This window comes from Bombina bombina, chromosome 2, assembly GCF_027579735.1.
Source record: "Bombina bombina isolate aBomBom1 chromosome 2, aBomBom1.pri, whole genome shotgun sequence".
In the NCBI taxonomy this organism is placed as follows: Eukaryota; Metazoa; Chordata; class Amphibia; order Anura; family Bombinatoridae; genus Bombina; species Bombina bombina.
The window spans coordinates 11,502,487-11,521,777 of NC_069500.1; the positions used below are offsets into that span (position 1 = coordinate 11,502,487).

A 19,291-nucleotide genomic window follows, 5' to 3' on the forward strand; every position below is an offset into this window, starting at 1 on the left:
TATCTACCCCCTTTCAAAACCAGAACTAGAACACCTTAAAAATTATATCGATGAGAACCTCCGAAAAGGTTTTATAAGACCTAGTACCTCTCCTGCAGGTGCAGGCATATTTTTTGTTACCAATAAAGATGGCACGTTAAGACCAATTATCGATTACAGGGAATTGAACAGGCGTACCAGAAAAAACAGGTACCCCCTACCTTTGATCCCTGAATTAATTGAAAGATTAAGGGGGGCCTCAATTTTCACGAAATTGGATCTTCGAGGTGCCTATAATCTTATACGAATGAGAGCTGGCGACGAATGGCTCACTGCTTTTCGGACTAGATATGGGCTATTCGAATATACAGTGATGCCATTCGGTCTGTGCAATGCCCCAGCAACATTCCAATGCTTAATCAATGATCTTTTCAGAGATATTTTGGATGTATATGTTGTTGTCTATTTGGACGATATTCTAGTTTACTCACAAAATTTAGATCAACATAGAATGCATGTTAGAGAGGTTCTCACTAGGTTACGAAAAAATAACCTATACGCTAAACTAGAAAAATGTATATTTGAATCAAATAATATCTCTTTTCTGGGTTATAACATCTCCCCTGAAGGAATCAAGATGCAAGATGACAAGGTTCAGGCCATTCATAATTGGCCAACTCCTCAATGTAAGAAAGATGTTCAACGTTTCCTTGGCTTCTCAAATTATTATAGGAAATTCATTCCTGGATTTGCTGCTATTACCAAACCTCTTACTGAACTCACCAAATTGAATCATCCTTTCAGGTGGACAAGCCATACTCAACAGGTATTTGACCTTTTAAAAAATAAATTCACTACAGCACCCATTCTCCAATACCCGGATTTAGAAAAGCAATTCATCCTGGAAGTTGACGCTTCTGAGTTCGCAATAGGGGCAATCCTCTCTCAAAGGAAATCATTCAAAGATCCCTTACATCCGGTCGCATTCTTCTCTAGATTGATGCAACCAGCAGAGTTAAATTATCCAGTTGGCGAGAAAGAATTACTTGCAATAAAGTGTTCCTTCGATCACTGGAGGCACTTGCTTGAGGGCGCAACACAACCAACTGTCATATATACTGACCACAAAAATCTGCAATATCTTCAGTCTAATCGAACCCTATCCTCCAGACAATTACGCTGGAGTCTTTACTTTTCTCGTTTCCATTACATCATTACCTACAGGCCTGGTACAAAAAATGGCAAGGCTGACGCCCTCTCTAGACAAGGTCCTAAACCTATAATACCATGCATTCCTACTACTGTTGTCCCTAAGGACTCTATCATTGGTGTTATAACAAGTCTAACTACAGTGATAAAAGATGCTACTGCTATTGATCCATCAGTACCTCATACAGATCTTACCTACAATTCTGATGGCTTACTCTATAAGGATGGGAAGCTATACATACCTCAAAATCTTAGATCTTCAATCTTGAAAACAGTTCATGAGTCCCCCCTTGCTGGACACATGGGAAGGGATAAAACTTTGGATTTACTTAAGAGATCTTTTTGGTGGCCTACTCTTAACCTCGATCTCAAAGAATATATTTCTAAATGCGTTATATGTGCAACCTCCAAACCTTCTAAACAACTCCCTGTGGGTCTTTTACAGCCTTTACCTGTACCACAAGTACCCTGGGAGGCGGTATCCCTGGACTTTATCGTGGACTTACCTGTCTCTAACAAATACACCACTATAATGGTTGTCACCGATCTATTCTCAAAGATGGCACATTTCATACCGGTTACCTCCCTACCCACTTCCAAGATCACCAGTGAATTGTTCATTCAAAACATTGTAAGACTGCATGGAATACCTAAAACCATCCTTAGTGACCGTGGAACCCAATTCACATCTAAGTTCTGGAGAAATTTGTGTGCTGCTCTGCATATAGAACAAAAACTCACCACTGCTTACCATCCTCAAACGAATGGGCAGACGGAGAGGGTGAACCAGTGGCTAGAACAATACCTACGTTGCTTCTGCTCTCACCAACAAGATTCATGGGCCACCTACTTGCCCCTAGCAGAATTTGCCTATAATAATAATAAGAGTTCCACAACTGGCACATCACCATTTTTTGTGAATTATGGTTTACATCCAAATTTCACACTACTTCCGAAAATTGACACCCCATGTCCTCAGGTGAATGATCTGGTTAATGACATTTCTGCCAACTTTTCTTCAATTCGTGAACATATTCTTCAGGCACAGGCAACACAACGCAGGTACTATGATCTTCGCCACAGACCTAGTCCTCAATATTCCGTAGGACAACAAGTATGGCTCTCCACTAAGAACCTCAAGATACCTTATCCTTGTAGGAAACTAGGTAAACTCTTTTTGGGTCCTTACCCTATCGTCAGGGTAAATGGTCCAACAACAGTTACACTCCAACTACCATCAACTTTTAAGATACATCCGACTTTCCATGTGTCTCTTATTAAACCTTGCAACCTACCCATATCAAATATTACATCAGAAGACCCAATACCTTCTGCTACCCTTGATAGCCAGTATGAGGTTCATAGCATTCTGGATTCTAGACTCCGTCGTGGGAATCTTTTCTATTTGGTTCATTGGAAAGGTTTTGGCCATGAAGATGATTCCTGGGAGCCTGCCTCGAACATATCTGCTCCACGTCTGATTTCTCTCTTCCATAGACGTAACCCTGATCGTCCCAGGCCTTGAACCTCGCTGTGGTTCTTTTTGTGGGGGGCTCTGTCAGGGTTACTGCTTGCTAATGATCTGTCCCTTTAAGAGCCTCCTATATCAAGCACTTCCCCCCAGCACTCATTGCTGGTTAATTGAGAAAGGATTCACAGCACAAGCGTGACACTGAGAGTTTTTCCTCACTCTCCAACAGCCTCACAATTTCTTATTTGAAGAGTTACTGTTAACATCTCTTATTTTTCATTCCTACATCTAGCAGCTCTACTACTCAATTCAACACTGGAAGATATTTCATACTATAAGGAAATCAAACTAACTCGACATCAAACCCTGAAGCATTTACAAGGTAACAGGATTCAAGCAGCTTCAGACACAGCACAGCAAGTAGCGGTGACGTCATCAGCTGCAGCCACAACCGCTCTCCCTGTGAGTACCACGCTGCTGTTCATAGCAAACGGACAAGTAACAAACTCCTGAGTTCTCAGGTCAGACCTAATTATTTCATTATTAATCGTTATCCTTACTTAATTTGATGAAATTTACCTGCCTAATCAAGGAATACTATATTTTACGTTACTGCTTAATTTGAACTGTTTGCATTATCAATTGCCCTGAAAGAAATACAGTTTATGAAGTTAATAAACTGTCACTTATTGGGCAAATAGTAATACATTATATGAAGCACTGACAACGAATTCATCAAGCTTCTTTTATGTTACAAATCTACTTTTGAGGCAATTGTTGGTTCTTAGTTACAAAACAAAATTAAAGGCTTGTTCAAATTGCTACTATTACAGACTATTACACACAGTCTGCATCACACAGGCCTTTGACTTTCAGCAGAAACTTTTCCAATATGCACACCATAATGCTATACAGTCCATTATATTAGGTACTTAGCTTTGAATATGGGTGCTGTATCCTAGCCAGGGGACAATTCGACTGTGCAGAGAGATCCAGCTTCAATGGGAGGTACTTGAGGCCCACAACACTGTTCTCAAATTGCACAGAGCCGCGTTTCCATTGCGGCTTGCATCCGGTTGTGCCACTCCCTCTCCGTGATCTGTGCTTCCCGCAGAATATTCCAAGAAGCGGTAGTCCCAGCGATCTGTCCTTTTCTTTTTTGCCTAATCTTCCAAAGCAGGTGCAATCCATTCTTACTGTACAAATTGTACCCAAGTAAAAAGTCAGCCCAGTGCTCTAAAAAAACCAATCCCCTAATTTTTAAACCATTTTTTTAACCAGGAATTAACTGACCTTAGCTCCTTCTGTCTTACTGGGTTAGCACATGGCACTGGTAATGTCTTCGAAAATTGGAGGTCCTTGCTATAAGCTTGCTTCCTAACTTCCTGAAGTAATTTTTTAGGACACTCCGTCTCCTGCTGATTCCTTCATTAGTGCCAATATGCCCCATGACTGCAGGATCAGACCCAAATCCCTATATAAATATAGGAATATCTATTTATAAATTTGATTTTTCATGTTTTCAGCTACTTGCCAGCAAAGGGCTACAATGTACTCATTTATACAGCTGTAATAAACATTATTCAACCCCTATTGCAAATCAGGTTTATAGTCAAAATGTACAGACTTTCAGCTGTTTGCAATGAACAAATCAAACAAAATTAATTGAAATATCTCAACACAACAAATGCTTCAAGTGGTTTCCCCAAATTCAACTGAAAATGCAACTATAAATGAATTCTGCAGTCTTAAAATTATTTAACCCCTTAATGGTGGGCATCTTTAGTACTTAGTAGAGCACACTTTAGCTGTTATTACTGCTGGTAACGAGATGCATAACCAGACACCCGCTTCTAGCAGCGTTCCTGAGGAATCTCATGAAAAATGGCCTCCTTCAAATCCCAATAGAATAGTTCAAGTCAATATAGAATCTTCCAGGACTTCTTCTGCAACCAAGCCTTGGTGTATTTTGAGTTATGCTTGGGATCACTGTCCTTTTGGAAAGTCCAATAACGCCCAAGCTTCAGCTTCCTCACAGACGGCATGAGATTTCTCTTAGGATTTCCTGATACTTCAGTTAATCCATCTTGCTTTCCGCAAATTACAGGTTTCCAGTGCCAGAGGATGCAAAGCAGCCCCAGAGCATCACCGAGCCACAAATACTAATTATTAAAAATTATTATACATGATGCAAAAATAATTTAAAAAAAATAAAAAAATATATATAGAATGTTTAAATATTAAATATTAATATTAATTCGAATTAGCTAATAGAATTAGAACTGCTTAAATCCTATTGGCTGACTTGAATAGCCAATAGGATTTTAGCAGCCCTAATTCCAATAGTAATGCAAGGGAAGCCATCTTGCATTGAAGATCCAGTGTATGGCGGTGACTATATGAAGAGGATGCTCTGCGCCTCAAGGATCAAGATAGAAGATGCCACCGGGATGAAGATGGAAGAGGCCGTCTGGATGAAGACTTCTCGCCACTTAGATCAGGACGTCGCCGCCGGGATGAAGATTGAAGAGGTCGTCTGGATGAAGACTTCTTGCCGCCTGGATTAGGACTTAAACTCCGGGATTAAGATCGTTCAAGTGGGACTTCAAAAACTGTAAGTGAATTGTCAGGGGGTTAGTGTTAGGCTTTTTTAAGTTCTTTTAGGTGGGTTTTTATTTTAGTTTAGGGTTTGGGCAATGTAAAGAGATACATGCCCTTTTAAGGGCAATGCCCAAACAAATGCCCTTTTCAGGGCAATGGGTAGCTTAGATTTTTTTAGAATTATTTTTTTTTTATTTTGGGGGGTTGATTGGGTGGTGGGTTTTACTGTTGGGGGGGTTGTGTTTTTTTGGCCCACAAAATGCCCTTTTAAGGGCCATTGATAGTTTATTGTAGGCTAGGTTTTTTTTTTATTTTGGGTGTAATTCTTTTTATTTTGCATAATTTTGCTTGTCATTTTCCGTAATTTAGTGTTATTTTTTTATAATTTAGTATTTTTTTATTTTTTGTAATTCGATACTTTGTAATTTTAGAGTAGTGTTAGGATTTTTTAATGTGTAGTTTAGTTTTATTTAATTGGTAGTTAGTTTAATTTTAGTTTAATAACTATATTAGTTTAATTGTTAGTTTAAACTTAGTTTTTTTTAATTTGACAGGTAAGTTTTAATTTAATTTAAGATAGGGAAATTGTAATTTTAATATAAAGTTAGGGGGGTTTGGGTTTAGGAGTTACTAGTTTAAATTAGTTTATTGCGATGTGGGGGCTTTCGGTTTAGGGGTTAATAGGTTTATTATAGTGGAGGTGGTGTAGGGCTTAATAACTTTACTATAGTGGGGGCAATGTGGGGGCGGATGGCAGATTAGGGGTTAATAATATTTAAATAGTGTTTGCAATGTGGGAGGACGCGGGTTTAGGGGTTAAGATTATTATAGTAGTGACGATGTCGGGGAGTTAATATGTTTTTTAGTGACAGATTAGGGGTTAAAAACTTAAAAATATTGTTTGCGATGCGGGAGGGCCTCGGTTTAGGGGTTAATAGGTAGTTTATGGTTGTTAGTGTACTTTTTAACACTTTAGTTATTATTATTATTATTATTATTATTATTATTATCATCAGGTATTTGTAGAGTGCCAACAGATTCCGCAGCGCTATAAACATAGTCGGTGTACAGGATAGCTTTTGTAGGGGTCAGGTGGGTAGAGGGCCCTGCAGAGAGTTTCACTGTTGTAGTCGGCTCTTATGAAGTGATCTGTAAACAGCTGGGCCCATAGGCTTACATTCTAAGGGGTTCAAGGGGAAAGCAATGGCGTTAGGGAAGGTTAGTGTTGGTTGTATGCATCCCTGAATAGTAGAGTTTTTAGGGAGTGCTTGAAGCTGTTAAAACTAGGGGAGAGTCTTATGGAGCGAAGCAGGGAATTCCACAAGATGGGGGCCAGTCTGGAGAAGTCCTGTAAACGGGAATATGAGGAAGTAACAAGAGAGGAGGAGAGGAGGAGATCCTGAGCTGATCGAAGGAGACGGGAGGGAGAGTATCTAGAGACAAGTTCTGAGATGTAGGGGGAGCAGTGCAGTTGAGAGCTTTATATGTCAGGGTGAGGATCTTATGTTTAATCCTAGAGGCAAGAGGAAGCCAGTGAAGGGATTGGCAGAGAGGTGCAGCAGATGAAGATCGATGAGTAAGGAAGATGAGCCTGGCAGAGGCATTCATAATGGATTGTAAAGGAGCTATGCGGCAGCTAGGCAGACCAGAAAGAACGGATTTGCAGTAGTCGAGGTGGGAAAGGATGAGAGAGTGGATTAAAATCTTGGTTGTATCTTGTGTAAGGAAATGTCTAATTTTAGCGATGTTTTTAAGGTGGAAGCGGCAGGCTTTAGCCAAGGACTGAATGTGAGGAGTGAAGGAAAGATCAGAGTCAAGTGTGACCCCAAGACATTGGGCATGCGGGGTAAGGGTAATGATGGAATTATCAACAGTTATAGAAATTTTGGGGGTGGAGACATTGGGAGAAGGGGGAAAAATAAGGAGTTCAGTTTTGGAGAGATTTAGCTTAAGGTAGTGAGAGGACATCCAAGATGAGATGTGAGAAAGACAGTTAGTGACACGGGTTAGTAAGGAAGGAGGTAGGTCTGGTGCAGAGAGGTAGATTTGGGTGTGTCATCGGAATACAAATGGTATTGAAACCCATGGGACTTTATTAAGGAACCTAGTGATGACGTGTAGATTGAAAAGAGAAGGGTACCAAGGACAGAGCCTTGAGGTACCCCAACAGAAAGTGGTAACGGGGAAGCGGATGCTCCGGAGAAGGCTACACTAAATGTACGATTAGTCAGGTAGGAAGAGAACCATGAGAGAGCTGTGTCACAGATGCCGAAGAGGGTGGTCAACAGTGTCAAAGGCTGCAGACAGGTCAAGGAGGATAAGCAGAGAGAAGTGGCCTTTGGATTTTGCTGTAAGTAGGTCATTGGTAACTTTGACAATTGCTGTCTCTGTAGAGTGATGGGAACGAAATCAAGAAAACGCAAAAGATTGCAACCGCACTACACTCGTGAATAGGGACTGCTAGTTTGTACCTACATTCAATTTTACAGTGGGTACTTGCTGGAGTGCTTATGCAAGAATCAATGATTCAGAAAAAAGTAGAGTCAGAAATGTGAGTTTCTGGCTCCAAGAGCAGATTGCATTTATTAGCACTTACTGTCCCCTACATTAGGTATCAAAAAACCTTGAAAAGGAAGAAAATGTGGGTGGAGCAGCGTGTATCTATAATTAAAACCTAACTTTTATTTCAACACTTAAAAAAAGAAAATAATAACATACAATTAAAAACACAAATTCGCGTAGAACTTAGAAATTGGGGTTAAATTGTACCCTTTATTTAGTATTTGGGTGGAGTAACGAAATGAAAGAGGGGTATCAGTGTTCAGATATTATGATACTGAAATACGTTTATCTGAAGGGCTGATATAAGTGTGGATTCTCTTCTATCTCTAACAACTACGTTACTGTATCAAATTATTGATGTGCATACGTATGGTGTTGCTCTGGGTATTATATCTCTCTGATAAAACTAAATAGTATACACCTCCTCTAATGAGCTTGTATATCAGATTGAGAAAAATATAGTATCGTATTTAATTGGATTGATAAGAGAATAAACTTTTATGATTTAAGATTTAGGTGTTGTGTACACGTGCAGATGTAATTCTGCTATATATGCTGGAATTCAAGTATTGAGAAAAAATATATATATCTGGCTACAATGCGCTATAGGGATAAATGCCTTTAGATAATGCTTAAACAGCAAATTTTATCTTAGTCCTTATAAGAGCGATAGGAGCATTCCCCTTATTTCTGGGGCATTGTGGTCTGTACACAAGCTGTTATATCTTTTCTCTTAGCTTAGTTGTTATTGTGCTTCTTTTTCAACCTATTTTTTCTATTATATATGGGTACTTGTAAAGTGTTGAAATTATAAACTTTGAACAGAGTAGTTATTGGTTGTATTTTTTGTAGAATCAAGTCAATGTAGGGCTGATTACGCTTTCCCCTTGGTATATATATATATATATGTATTGACTTTGACTTAATTATAGCTTTGTGTGATTCAGTGTGTTATATATCTTTGTATATTTTTCAGGAATTTTCTTGAGAGTCACTACACTTGGCCTTATGTATTATTACTTAATTTACTGAAATTATTGTGTATGTTAGGTACATTCAGTAATATATCCTACTTGCTAGTGCAATATTTGTTCGCAATATCATATATAAATTCTTGTAGTTCGCTTGTATTGTTTGGTAATACTGCTGACTGTATAATACTGTAATGGTCCATTACAGTATTATACAGTCAGCAGTATTACCAAACAATACAAGCGAACTACAAGAATTTATATATGATATTGCGAACAAATATTGCACTAGCAAGTAGGATATATTACTGAATGTACCTAACATACACAATAATTTCAGTAAATTAAGTAATAATACATAAGGCCAAGTGTAGTGACTCTCAAGAAAATTCCTGAAAAATATACAAAGATATATAACACACTGAATCACACAAAGCTATAATTAAGTCAAAGTCAATACATATATATATATATACCAAGGGGAAAGCGTAATCAGCCCTACATTGACTTGATTCTACAAAAAATACAACCAATAACTACTCTGTTCAAAGTTTATAATTTCAACACTTTACAAGTACCCATATATAATAGAAAAAATAGGTTGAAAAAGAAGCACAATAACAACTAAGCTAAGAGAAAAGATATAACAGCTTGTGTACAGACCACAATGCCCCAGAAATAAGGGGAATGCTCCTATCGCTCTTATAAGGACTAAGATAAAATTTGCTGTTTAAGCATTATCTAAAGGCATTTATCCCTATAGCGCATTGTAGCCAGATATATATATTTTTTCTCAATACTTGAATTCCAGCATATATAGCAGAATTACATCTGCACGTGTACACAACACCTAAATCTTAAATCATAAAAGTTTATTCTCTTATCAATCCAATTAAATACGATACTATATTTTTCTCAATCTGATATACAAGCTCATTAGAGGAGGTGTATACTATTTAGTTTTATCAGAGAGATATAATACCCAGAGCAACACCATACGTATGCACATCAATAATTTGATACAGTAACGTAGTTGTTAGAGATAGAAGAGAATCCACACTTATATCAGCCCTTCAGATAAACGTATTTCAGTATCATAATATCTGAACACTGATACCCCTCTTTCATTTCGTTACTCCACCCAAATACTAAATAAAGGGTACAATTTAACCCCAATTTCTAAGTTCTACGCGAATTTGTGTTTTTAATTGTATGTTATTATTTTCTTTTTTTAAGTGTTGAAATAAAAGTTAGGTTTTAATTATAGATACACGCTGCTCCACCCACATTTTCTTCCTTTTCAAGGTTTTTTGATACCTAATGTAGGGGACAGTAAGTGCTAATAAATGCAATCTGCTCTTGGAGCCAGAAACTCACATTTCTGACTCTACTTTTTTCGGGAACGAAATCAAGATTGCAGTGGGTCAAGAAGAGAGTTTAGTGTAAGGAAATGGGATAGATGTGCATAAATTAGCTTTTCGAGGAGCTTTGAGGCAAGAGGGAGTAGGGAAATAGGGCGGTAGTTGGAAGGGGAGGTTGGATCGAGGGAAGGTTTTTTGAGGATAGGTGTGACCAGTGCATGTTTTAGAGATGAGGGAAATATACCAGTGCTGAGGGAGAGGTTGAAAATGTGTGTGAGTATGGGGGTGAGGGTAGAAGAAAGGGAGGGGAGTAGCTGTGAGGGGATGGGGTTGAGGGGACAGATAGTGAGGTGGGAGGACAGTATAAGGGCAGAAACTTAATCCTCATTAACCGGGGCAAAAGAGCTGCATTTTTGGATATTTGGGTTTTGGGTGATCGTGAGCTTTTGAGGGGGTGGGAGATTGGAATTATGTTGAGAGCTGATTTCACTTCTGTTGGAGTCAATTTTGTTGTTGAAGTGGATGGCAAAATCTTGAGCTGAGAGAGAGGTTGTGTTAGGAGGTGGGGGTGGGCGGAGAAGAGTGTTGAACGTGGATAAGACATATTTAGGGTTAGAGGAAAGAGTAGAGATGAGATTGGAAAAATATTGTTGCTTATAAAGATTAAGGGCAGAATAGTAGGAGTTCAGAATGAACTTGTAGTGAAGAAAGTCAGCTGAACTCCGAGATTTCCTCCAGTGTCGCTCAGCAGTACGGGAGCATCTGCGTAGGTGTCGTTTCAGAGGAGTATGCCACGGCTGAGGATGAGAGTGTGTTTTCTGAGCTAAGGTTGTAGGAGCCAGAGTGTCAATGACCGATGTAAGGGTGGAATTATACTGGCAGATAGATTGGTCAGGGCAGGAAAAGGAGGTGATGGATGAGAGGAGAGGTTTGAGAGAGCTAGCGAGCTGATGCAGTTCTAGTGACTTAGTGCTTCTGTGAAGTTTGGTGTGAGGGGTAGAGGGAGGGGGAGTTGTAGGTAGGGAAGTGATGTCGCAAGTTAGGAGATGATGGTCAGAGAGAGGAAAAGGGGAGTTTCTAAAATTTAAAAGAGTGCATCGATAGGTGAAAGTCAGATCAAGGGAATGACCATCTTTGTGAGTGGGAGAGTCAGTCCATTGTAACAGGCCGAAAGAGGAAGTGTTTTGCAGAGGAGGCAGTGGGATTGTCAAGAGGGATGTTAAAGTCGCCAAGAATGATGGCAGGGGTGTCTGAGGAAAGGAAATAAGGAAGCCAGGCAGCAAAGTGATCTAAAAATTGAGTTGGGGAGCCAGGGGGGCGGTATATGACTGCAACACTTATAGAGAGGGGAGAGAATAACCGAATCATGTGTGCTTCAAATGAAGAAAATGTGAGTGAAGAGAAGGGCTGTATTTGTTGGAAGATGCAACGAGAGGAAAGTAAAATACCGACACCACCTCCTAGTCTATTGCCAGACCTAGGAGTGTGGCTGAAATGGAGACCCCCATGTGACAGTTCAGCAGTGGATGCTGTGTCTGAAGCAGAGAGCCAGGTTATGAGTTTTATGTTACAGATTTGTAGTGTAAAACTCATAACTACTGACTTTAGATGGCGGTACGGATCTTCTCATTTTAGGCTGTAACGCTCGCTTTTTAGCCTCACCGCAAAACTCGTAATACCGGCGCTATGGGAATCCCATGAAAAAACATCAGGCTAAAAGGCTTGCGGTACAGCTATACCAACAAGACTTGTAATGGCTGAGTTAGGGTAAATGATGCGTTATGGGCCACAACGCTGCTATTTGACTCATAACCAAAACTCGTAGTCTAGGTGAAAGTTATTTGTTATGAATGAACAACAGTTATATGTGTGATACTGAATGTTCCCTTTTTGTAAATACAAGAGGCGGCTCTTTCCTTTGTGTGCATTTAATACAGTTACATATAGGTACATATTTGCCTGTACATTTATACAGTATGTGTATGCGTATAAATATAACAACATTTTTTCATAATGTGATAATCCATTTTGCGATGTGCAAATACAAAGTAATAACTAATCACATATTTATGAAATAGCCAAAACATGTTATTGGATCTTGCTGTACGCTGTGACCCATAGATGTATTTTAACCAATGTTGGAATAAAAGATTACTTTTTATTCCGTCTCTGCTCAGTTACCTGTATAAGCCTATACATATATATTTATAAATACTGCCCGTCTTTGCGCTACTTACCCCCCTTCGCTGCGTGAGGTTCTGATGCCGTCTGACAGAATCAGAACGAGGCTCCCATAGGAGCCCATGAAAGTACGCTCTCACAAGCACAATGCTTCCTAGCAATCATGTTTGTATTGCAATTAACTTGTAATACCAAATTAACTTGGTATTATAAAGTGGAGAGCTAATATCGCTTGCATGCAAGCGATATTTAGCGCTCCACTTGTAATCTGACCCTTTATCAGATAAGCATAAATTATATTTTATTTAGAGATATCCTTTATGATTTGTGTAGTCTTTTATATTTTCTAAGCCAAGCACCTCCCAATGTCAGTGCATGAACAGTAACTATTCACATTAATATTATTATTAGTAGTAGTATTAATGGCACAAAAGCTCAAATCTGGAATTCTAAAATCCGAACATTCTGAAATCAAGACTTTTTCATTAATATTTTTTGCAAAAATAGTTATTAAAAATTATAATTTTTCCACACCAGTAAGTTACACTCTTTTCTGCATAGATTTTTGGTTTGTTTTATGTACTTTATTTAAAACAATAGATCTGGTTAACGGTTATGCAAGACTAAAATGCACACAACACATCAGAAATACATTTAAAAGTACAGATACACTCATATTAACAGTGACTATCTAATAAAATTCATTTTAAAATAATAGCATAAAAAAGTTATAAAGGATCAACGATATGAGGTCTTAGGTGTTAGAAAAAAGGCTTTAGCATAGAGATACATACATATACATGTCCATAAATGTATCTATTTATATGTGTATATATATATTTATTTATATGTGTATATATATATTTATTTATATGTGTATATATATATTTATTTATATGTGTATATATATATTTATTTATATGTGTATATATATATTTATTTATATGTGTATATATATTTATCTATTTATATGTGTATATATGTATTTATATGTTTATATTTATTTTTTATGTATTTAAATATTGATATATGTTTATATCTATTTACAGACATATATTCACATACAAACTCATTAATATATAGGTTAATTAGCTGAAAAAATGTATGCAATATTCATTTATAATAAAGGATTTAACTAAGTATTTGCTGTACATATTTCACATCCCAATGATCTGCACATAGCAGAATATGTTCTGAGTATTTATAAATAGATATTCCTATATATATATAAATATATATATATATATATATATATATATATATATATATATATATATATATATATATATATATATGGGGTTGGGTTGTATGGGTAGATATACCCAATACAACAGTAGTTAGCGCTGTTAGTCTTGTTTAGCTGGAGTGTGAGTTAGGGATCCTAGAAAGGCAGCTGTATATCAAAGTGAATGGAGGGATTATCCACCCAAAAGAGGGTGAGTAGACCCCTGCAAACCAAAAATGATGAGAAGAAAGTGAGAAAACAGCGCTATTCCAGGGGGTCTTCCCTGACTTCACTAGTGGTTAGATGGTTATTTAATTAACAGATAACCTCAAATAGTGTTGCTAAATATGTAGATGCACTTATTAGTGCAAAATCTAATTGTATAAAATCAAAATGTTATATCACATAAATTAATAGAAATAACAGAAAATAAATAATAAGTCCATTAAGATGTAATTGGATTAAAGTTCAGGTGTGTGATGCTCAGGAAATCTGGTAGGTATTGCACTTACTAGAACAAACCTCAATCTTATGAGGTAAGCTGCCACCTCTTGTAAGTGTGAAACTTCCGTGATCCTGGCGTGGTAGTGGAAGTGGGGCCGAGTAGTGTTGTCCTTCTCCTCCTAGAGTATGTGCCTTCTCCTCTTAGAGTATGAACCTTCAGTCCTGGTAGAGACTGGTTGCCTGTTTTCTTTGGGTTTGTTAAGTTTCGGGGTAGGTACCAAATATGGTACACCTCCTACGTCTGCAATCCTGGGCTTTCCAGTTTCCACACAAGCCTTTAACAGGAAAGCCAAATGGTCCTTGTGTGAGATCAGGGCAGTCTATGATAGTGACACGTACTTCAGAGAAATTGTTTTCTAATCCCTTTTGAAGGACTTTTAAACTTCCCAGCAGCTTCCTCCGCCCATCGCAAAGCCTCTTCCGGGGTCTAAAATGACCCAGGAAGAGGCTTTGCGACGGGAGGAGGAAGCTGCTGTGAAGTTTAAAAGTCCTGCATCTACATATTTACCAACACTATTTGAGGTTATCTGTTAATTGAATAACCATCCAACCACTAGTGAAGTCAGGGAAGACCCCCTGGAATAGCGCTGTTTTCTCACTTTCTACTCATCATATATATATATATATATATATATATATATATATATATATATATATATATACCTATTTATATTCATCTATACAGGGAGTGCAGAATTATTAGGCAAATGAGTATTTTGACCACATCATCCTCTTTATGCATGTTGTCTTACTCCAAGCTGTATAGGCTCGAAAGCCTACTACCAATTAAGCATATTAGGTGATGTGCATCTCTGTAATGAGAAGGGGTGTGGTCTAATGACATCAACACCCTATATCAGGTGTGCATAATTATTAGGCAACTTCCTTTCCTTTGGCAAAATGGGTCAAAAGAAGGACTTGACAGGCTCAGAAAAGTCAAAAATAGTGAGATATCTTGCAGAGGGATGCAGCACTCTTAAAATTGCAAAGCTTTTGAAGCGTGATCATCGAACAATCAAGCGTTTCATTCAAAATAGTCAACAGGGTCGCAAGAAGCGTGTGGAAAAACCAAGGCGCAAAATAACTGCCCATGAACTGAGAAAAGTCAAGCGTGCAGCTGCCAAGATGCCACTTGCCACCAGTTTGGCCATATTTCAGAGCTGCAACATCACTGGAGTGCCCAAAAGCACAAGGTGTGCAATACTCAGAGACATGGCCAAGGTAAGAAAGGCTGAAAGACGACCACCACTGAACAAGACACACAAGCTGAAACGTCAAGACTGGGCCAAGAAATATCTCAAGACTGATTTTTCTAAGGTTTTATGGACTGATGAAATGAGAGTGAGTCTTGGTGGGCCAGATGGATGGGCCCGTGGCTGGATTGGTAAAGGGCAGAGAGCTCCAGTCCGACTCAGACGCCAGCAAGGTGGAGTACTGGTTTGGGCTGGTATCATCAAAGATGAGCTTGTGGGGCCTTTTCGGGTTGAGGATGGAGTCAAGCTCAACTCCCAGTCCTACTGCCAGTTTCTGGAAGACACCTTCTTCAAGCAGTGGTACAGGAAGAAGTCTGCATCCTTCAAGAAAAACATGATTTTCATGCAGGACAATGCTCCATCACACGCGTCCAAGTACTCCACAGCGTGGCTGGCAAGAAAGGGTATAAAAGAAGAAAATCTAATGACATGGCCTCCTTGTTCACCTGATCTGAACCCCATTGAGAACCTGTGGTCCATCATCAAATGTGAGATTTACAAGGAGGGAAAACAGTACTCCTCTCTGAACAGTGTCTGGGAGGCTGTGGTTGCTGCTGCACGCAATGTTGATGGTGAACAGATCAAAACACTGACAGAATCCATGGATGGCAGGCTTTTGAGTGTCCTTGCAAAGAAAGGTGGCTATATTGGTCACTGATTTGTTTTTGTTTTGTTTTTGAATGTCAGAAATGTATATTTGTGAATGTTGAGATGTTATATTGGTTTCACTGGTAAAAATAAATAATTGAAATGGGTATATATTTGTTTTTTGTTAAGTTGCCTAATAATTATGCACAGTAATAGTCACCTGCACACACAGATATCCCCCTAAAATAGCTATAACTACAAACAAACTAAAAACTACTTCCAAAATTATTCAGCTTTGATATTAATGAGTTTTTTGGGTTCATTGAGAACATGGTTGTTGTTCAATAATAAAATTAATCCTCAAAAATACAACTTGCCTAATAATTCTGCACTCCCTGTATATATAATAAAATATAATTTAGTATTTCTGAATAATAACATATTCTGCAAATGTGAAATATTAATATTTCAGTTTTGGTTGGTGTACAAGGTTAAATGTGATATTCGAATTAAGACTTTTTGCACATGTTGGGTTAGCGTATGCGCAAATAACGTACTTCTAGCAGGTTAAAGCATGAGCAGGAACACAAACTACCGCCCCGCACGTAACCTATCCCATTATTTCCTGGGATTATACAAATGAGATCTTAATATTAATCACATTTGCTAACATTTTATGTCCCCTCCAGTGTCCAGAGTGTCGGAGCAGCATGACAGCAGCACAGCGAAGTTACAGCAGCTGCAGGAGGAACATGACGCCCTGGACTACAGTTTAACCAGTGACATCCAGATGAAACAGGCGACTTTACAGGAGATTCAGCAAACCCTGAGAAAAACCACAGAGGAACACGAGAGAACAAAGTCCTTACTGAGTAGCACTGAGGGGGAATTATACAGAAAAGAACAATCACTGGAAAAAACAGCTAAGGAGAAAGCAAACCTAGAGGATAAATTACAAAGAAACGAAAATGACCTCAAGGATGCAAACAAACAACTGACAGAAAAAAATACTCAGTTATACAGGTAACAAAGTACAACAGGGTGCGGCACATCAGTGATCTATGTGTGATTATTCACTAGTGACACACACAGCTTGTGATCTAATGTCTGTACACAAACACACTGTAGCAAGTGATACTCATATATGTAGGTAACACAGTAGCACAGGGTGAGGCACATCAGTGATCTAGGTGTGATTATTCACTAGTGACACACACAGCTTGTGATCTAATGTCTGTACACAAACACACTGTAGCAAGTGATACTCAGGTAAGCAGGTAACACAGTAGCACAGGGTGCGGCACATCAGTGATCTAGGTGTGATTATTCACTAGTGACACACACAGCTTGTGATCTAATGTCTGTACACAAACACACTGTAGCAAGTGATACTCAGATAAACAGGTAACACAATAGCACAGGGTGCGGCACATTAGTGATCTATGTGTGAATATTCACTAGTGACACACACAGCTTGTGATCTAATGTCTGTACACAAACACACTGTAGCAAGTGATACTCAGATACGCAGGTAACACAATAGCACAGGGTGCGGCACATCAGTGATCTATGTGTGATTATTACTAGTGACACACAGCTTGTGATCTAATGTCTGTACACAAACACACTGTAGCAAGTGATACTCATATATGTAGGTAACACAGTAGCACAGGGTGCGGCACATCAGTGATCTATGTGTGATTATTCACTAGTGACACACACAGCTTGTGATCTAATATCTGTACACAAACACACTGTAGCAAGTGATACTCAGATAAGCAGGTAACACAGTAGCACAGGGTGCGGCACATCAGTGATCTATGTGTGATTATTCACTAGTGACACACACAGCTTGTGATCTAATGTCTGTACACAAACACATTGTAGCAAGTGATACTCAGATAAACAGGTAACTCAATAGCACAGGGTGCAGCACATCAGTGATCTATGTGTGATTATTCACTAGTGACACACACAGCTTGTGATCTAATGTCTGTACACAAACACACTGTAGCAAGTGATACTCAGATAAGCAGGTAACACAGTAGCACAGGGTGAGGCACATCAGTGATCTATGTGTGATTATTCACTAGTGACACACACAGCTTGTGATCTAATGTCTGTACACAAACACACTGTAGCAAGTGATACTCAGGTAAGCAGGTAACACAGTAGCACAGGGTGCGGCACATCAGTGATCTATGTGTGATTATTCACTAGTGACACACACAGCTTGTGATCTAATGTCTGTACACAAACACACTGTAGCAAGTGATACTCAGATAAATAGGTAACACAGTAGCACAGAGTGCGGCACATCAGTGATCTATGTGTGATTATTCACTAGTGACAAACACAGCTTGTGATCTAATGTCTGTACACAAACACACTGTAGCAAGTGATACTCAGATAAATAGGTAACACAGTAGCACAGGGTGCGGCACATCAGTGATCTATGTGTGATTATTCACTAGTGACACACATAGCTTGTGATCTAATGTCTGTACACAAACACACTGTAGCAAGTGATACTCAGATAAACATGTAACACAATAGCACAGGGTGCGGCACATCAGTGATCTATGTGTGATTATTCACTAGTGACACACACAGCTTGTGATCTAATGTCTGTACACAAACACACTGTAGCAAGTGATACTCAGATACACAGGTAACACAATAGCACAGGGTGCGGCACATCAGTGATCTATGTGTGATTATTCACTAGTGACACACACAGCTTGTGATCTAATGTCTGTACACAAACACACTGTAGCAAGTGATACTCAGATAAACATGTAACACAATAGCACAGGGTGCGGCACATCAGTGATCTATGTGTGATTATTCACTAGTGACACACACAGCTTGTGATCTAATGTCTGTACACAAACACACTGTAGCAAGTGATACTCAGATACACAGGTAACACAATAGCACAGGGTGCGGCACATCAGTGATCTATGTGTGATTATTCACTAGTGACACACACAGCTTGTGATCTAATGTCTGTACACAAACACACTGTAGCAAGTGATACTCAGATACACAGGTAACACAATAGCACAGGGTGCGGCACATCAGTGATCTATGTGTGATTATTCACTAGTGACACACACAGCTTGTGATCTAATGTCTGTACACAAACACACTGTAGCAAGTGATACTCAGATAAGCAGGTAACACAGTAGCACAGGGTGCAGCACATCAGTGATCTATGTGTGATTATTCACTAGTGACACACACAGCTTGTGATCTAATGTCTGTACACAAACACACTGTAGCAAGTGATACTCAGATAAGCAGGTAACACAGTAGCACAGGGTGCAGCACATCAGTGATCTATGTGTGATTATTCACTAGTGACACACACAGCTTGTGATCTA

At 38.8% G+C, this 19,291-nt stretch overlaps 1 protein-coding gene across 1 annotated transcript in view; it reads left to right on the forward strand.

The window, feature by feature from the left end:
• The window catches only part of LOC128646838 (centromere protein F), a 131,744-nt gene that overhangs the window by 68,630 nt on the left and 43,823 nt on the right, over positions 1–19,291 (forward strand). The window contains exon 5 of the mRNA XM_053699637.1: positions 16,595–16,928. Within this exon, the coding sequence (XP_053555612.1) occupies positions 16,595–16,928 (334 nt within the window). The remainder of the gene's footprint in view (positions 1–16,594; positions 16,929–19,291) is intronic.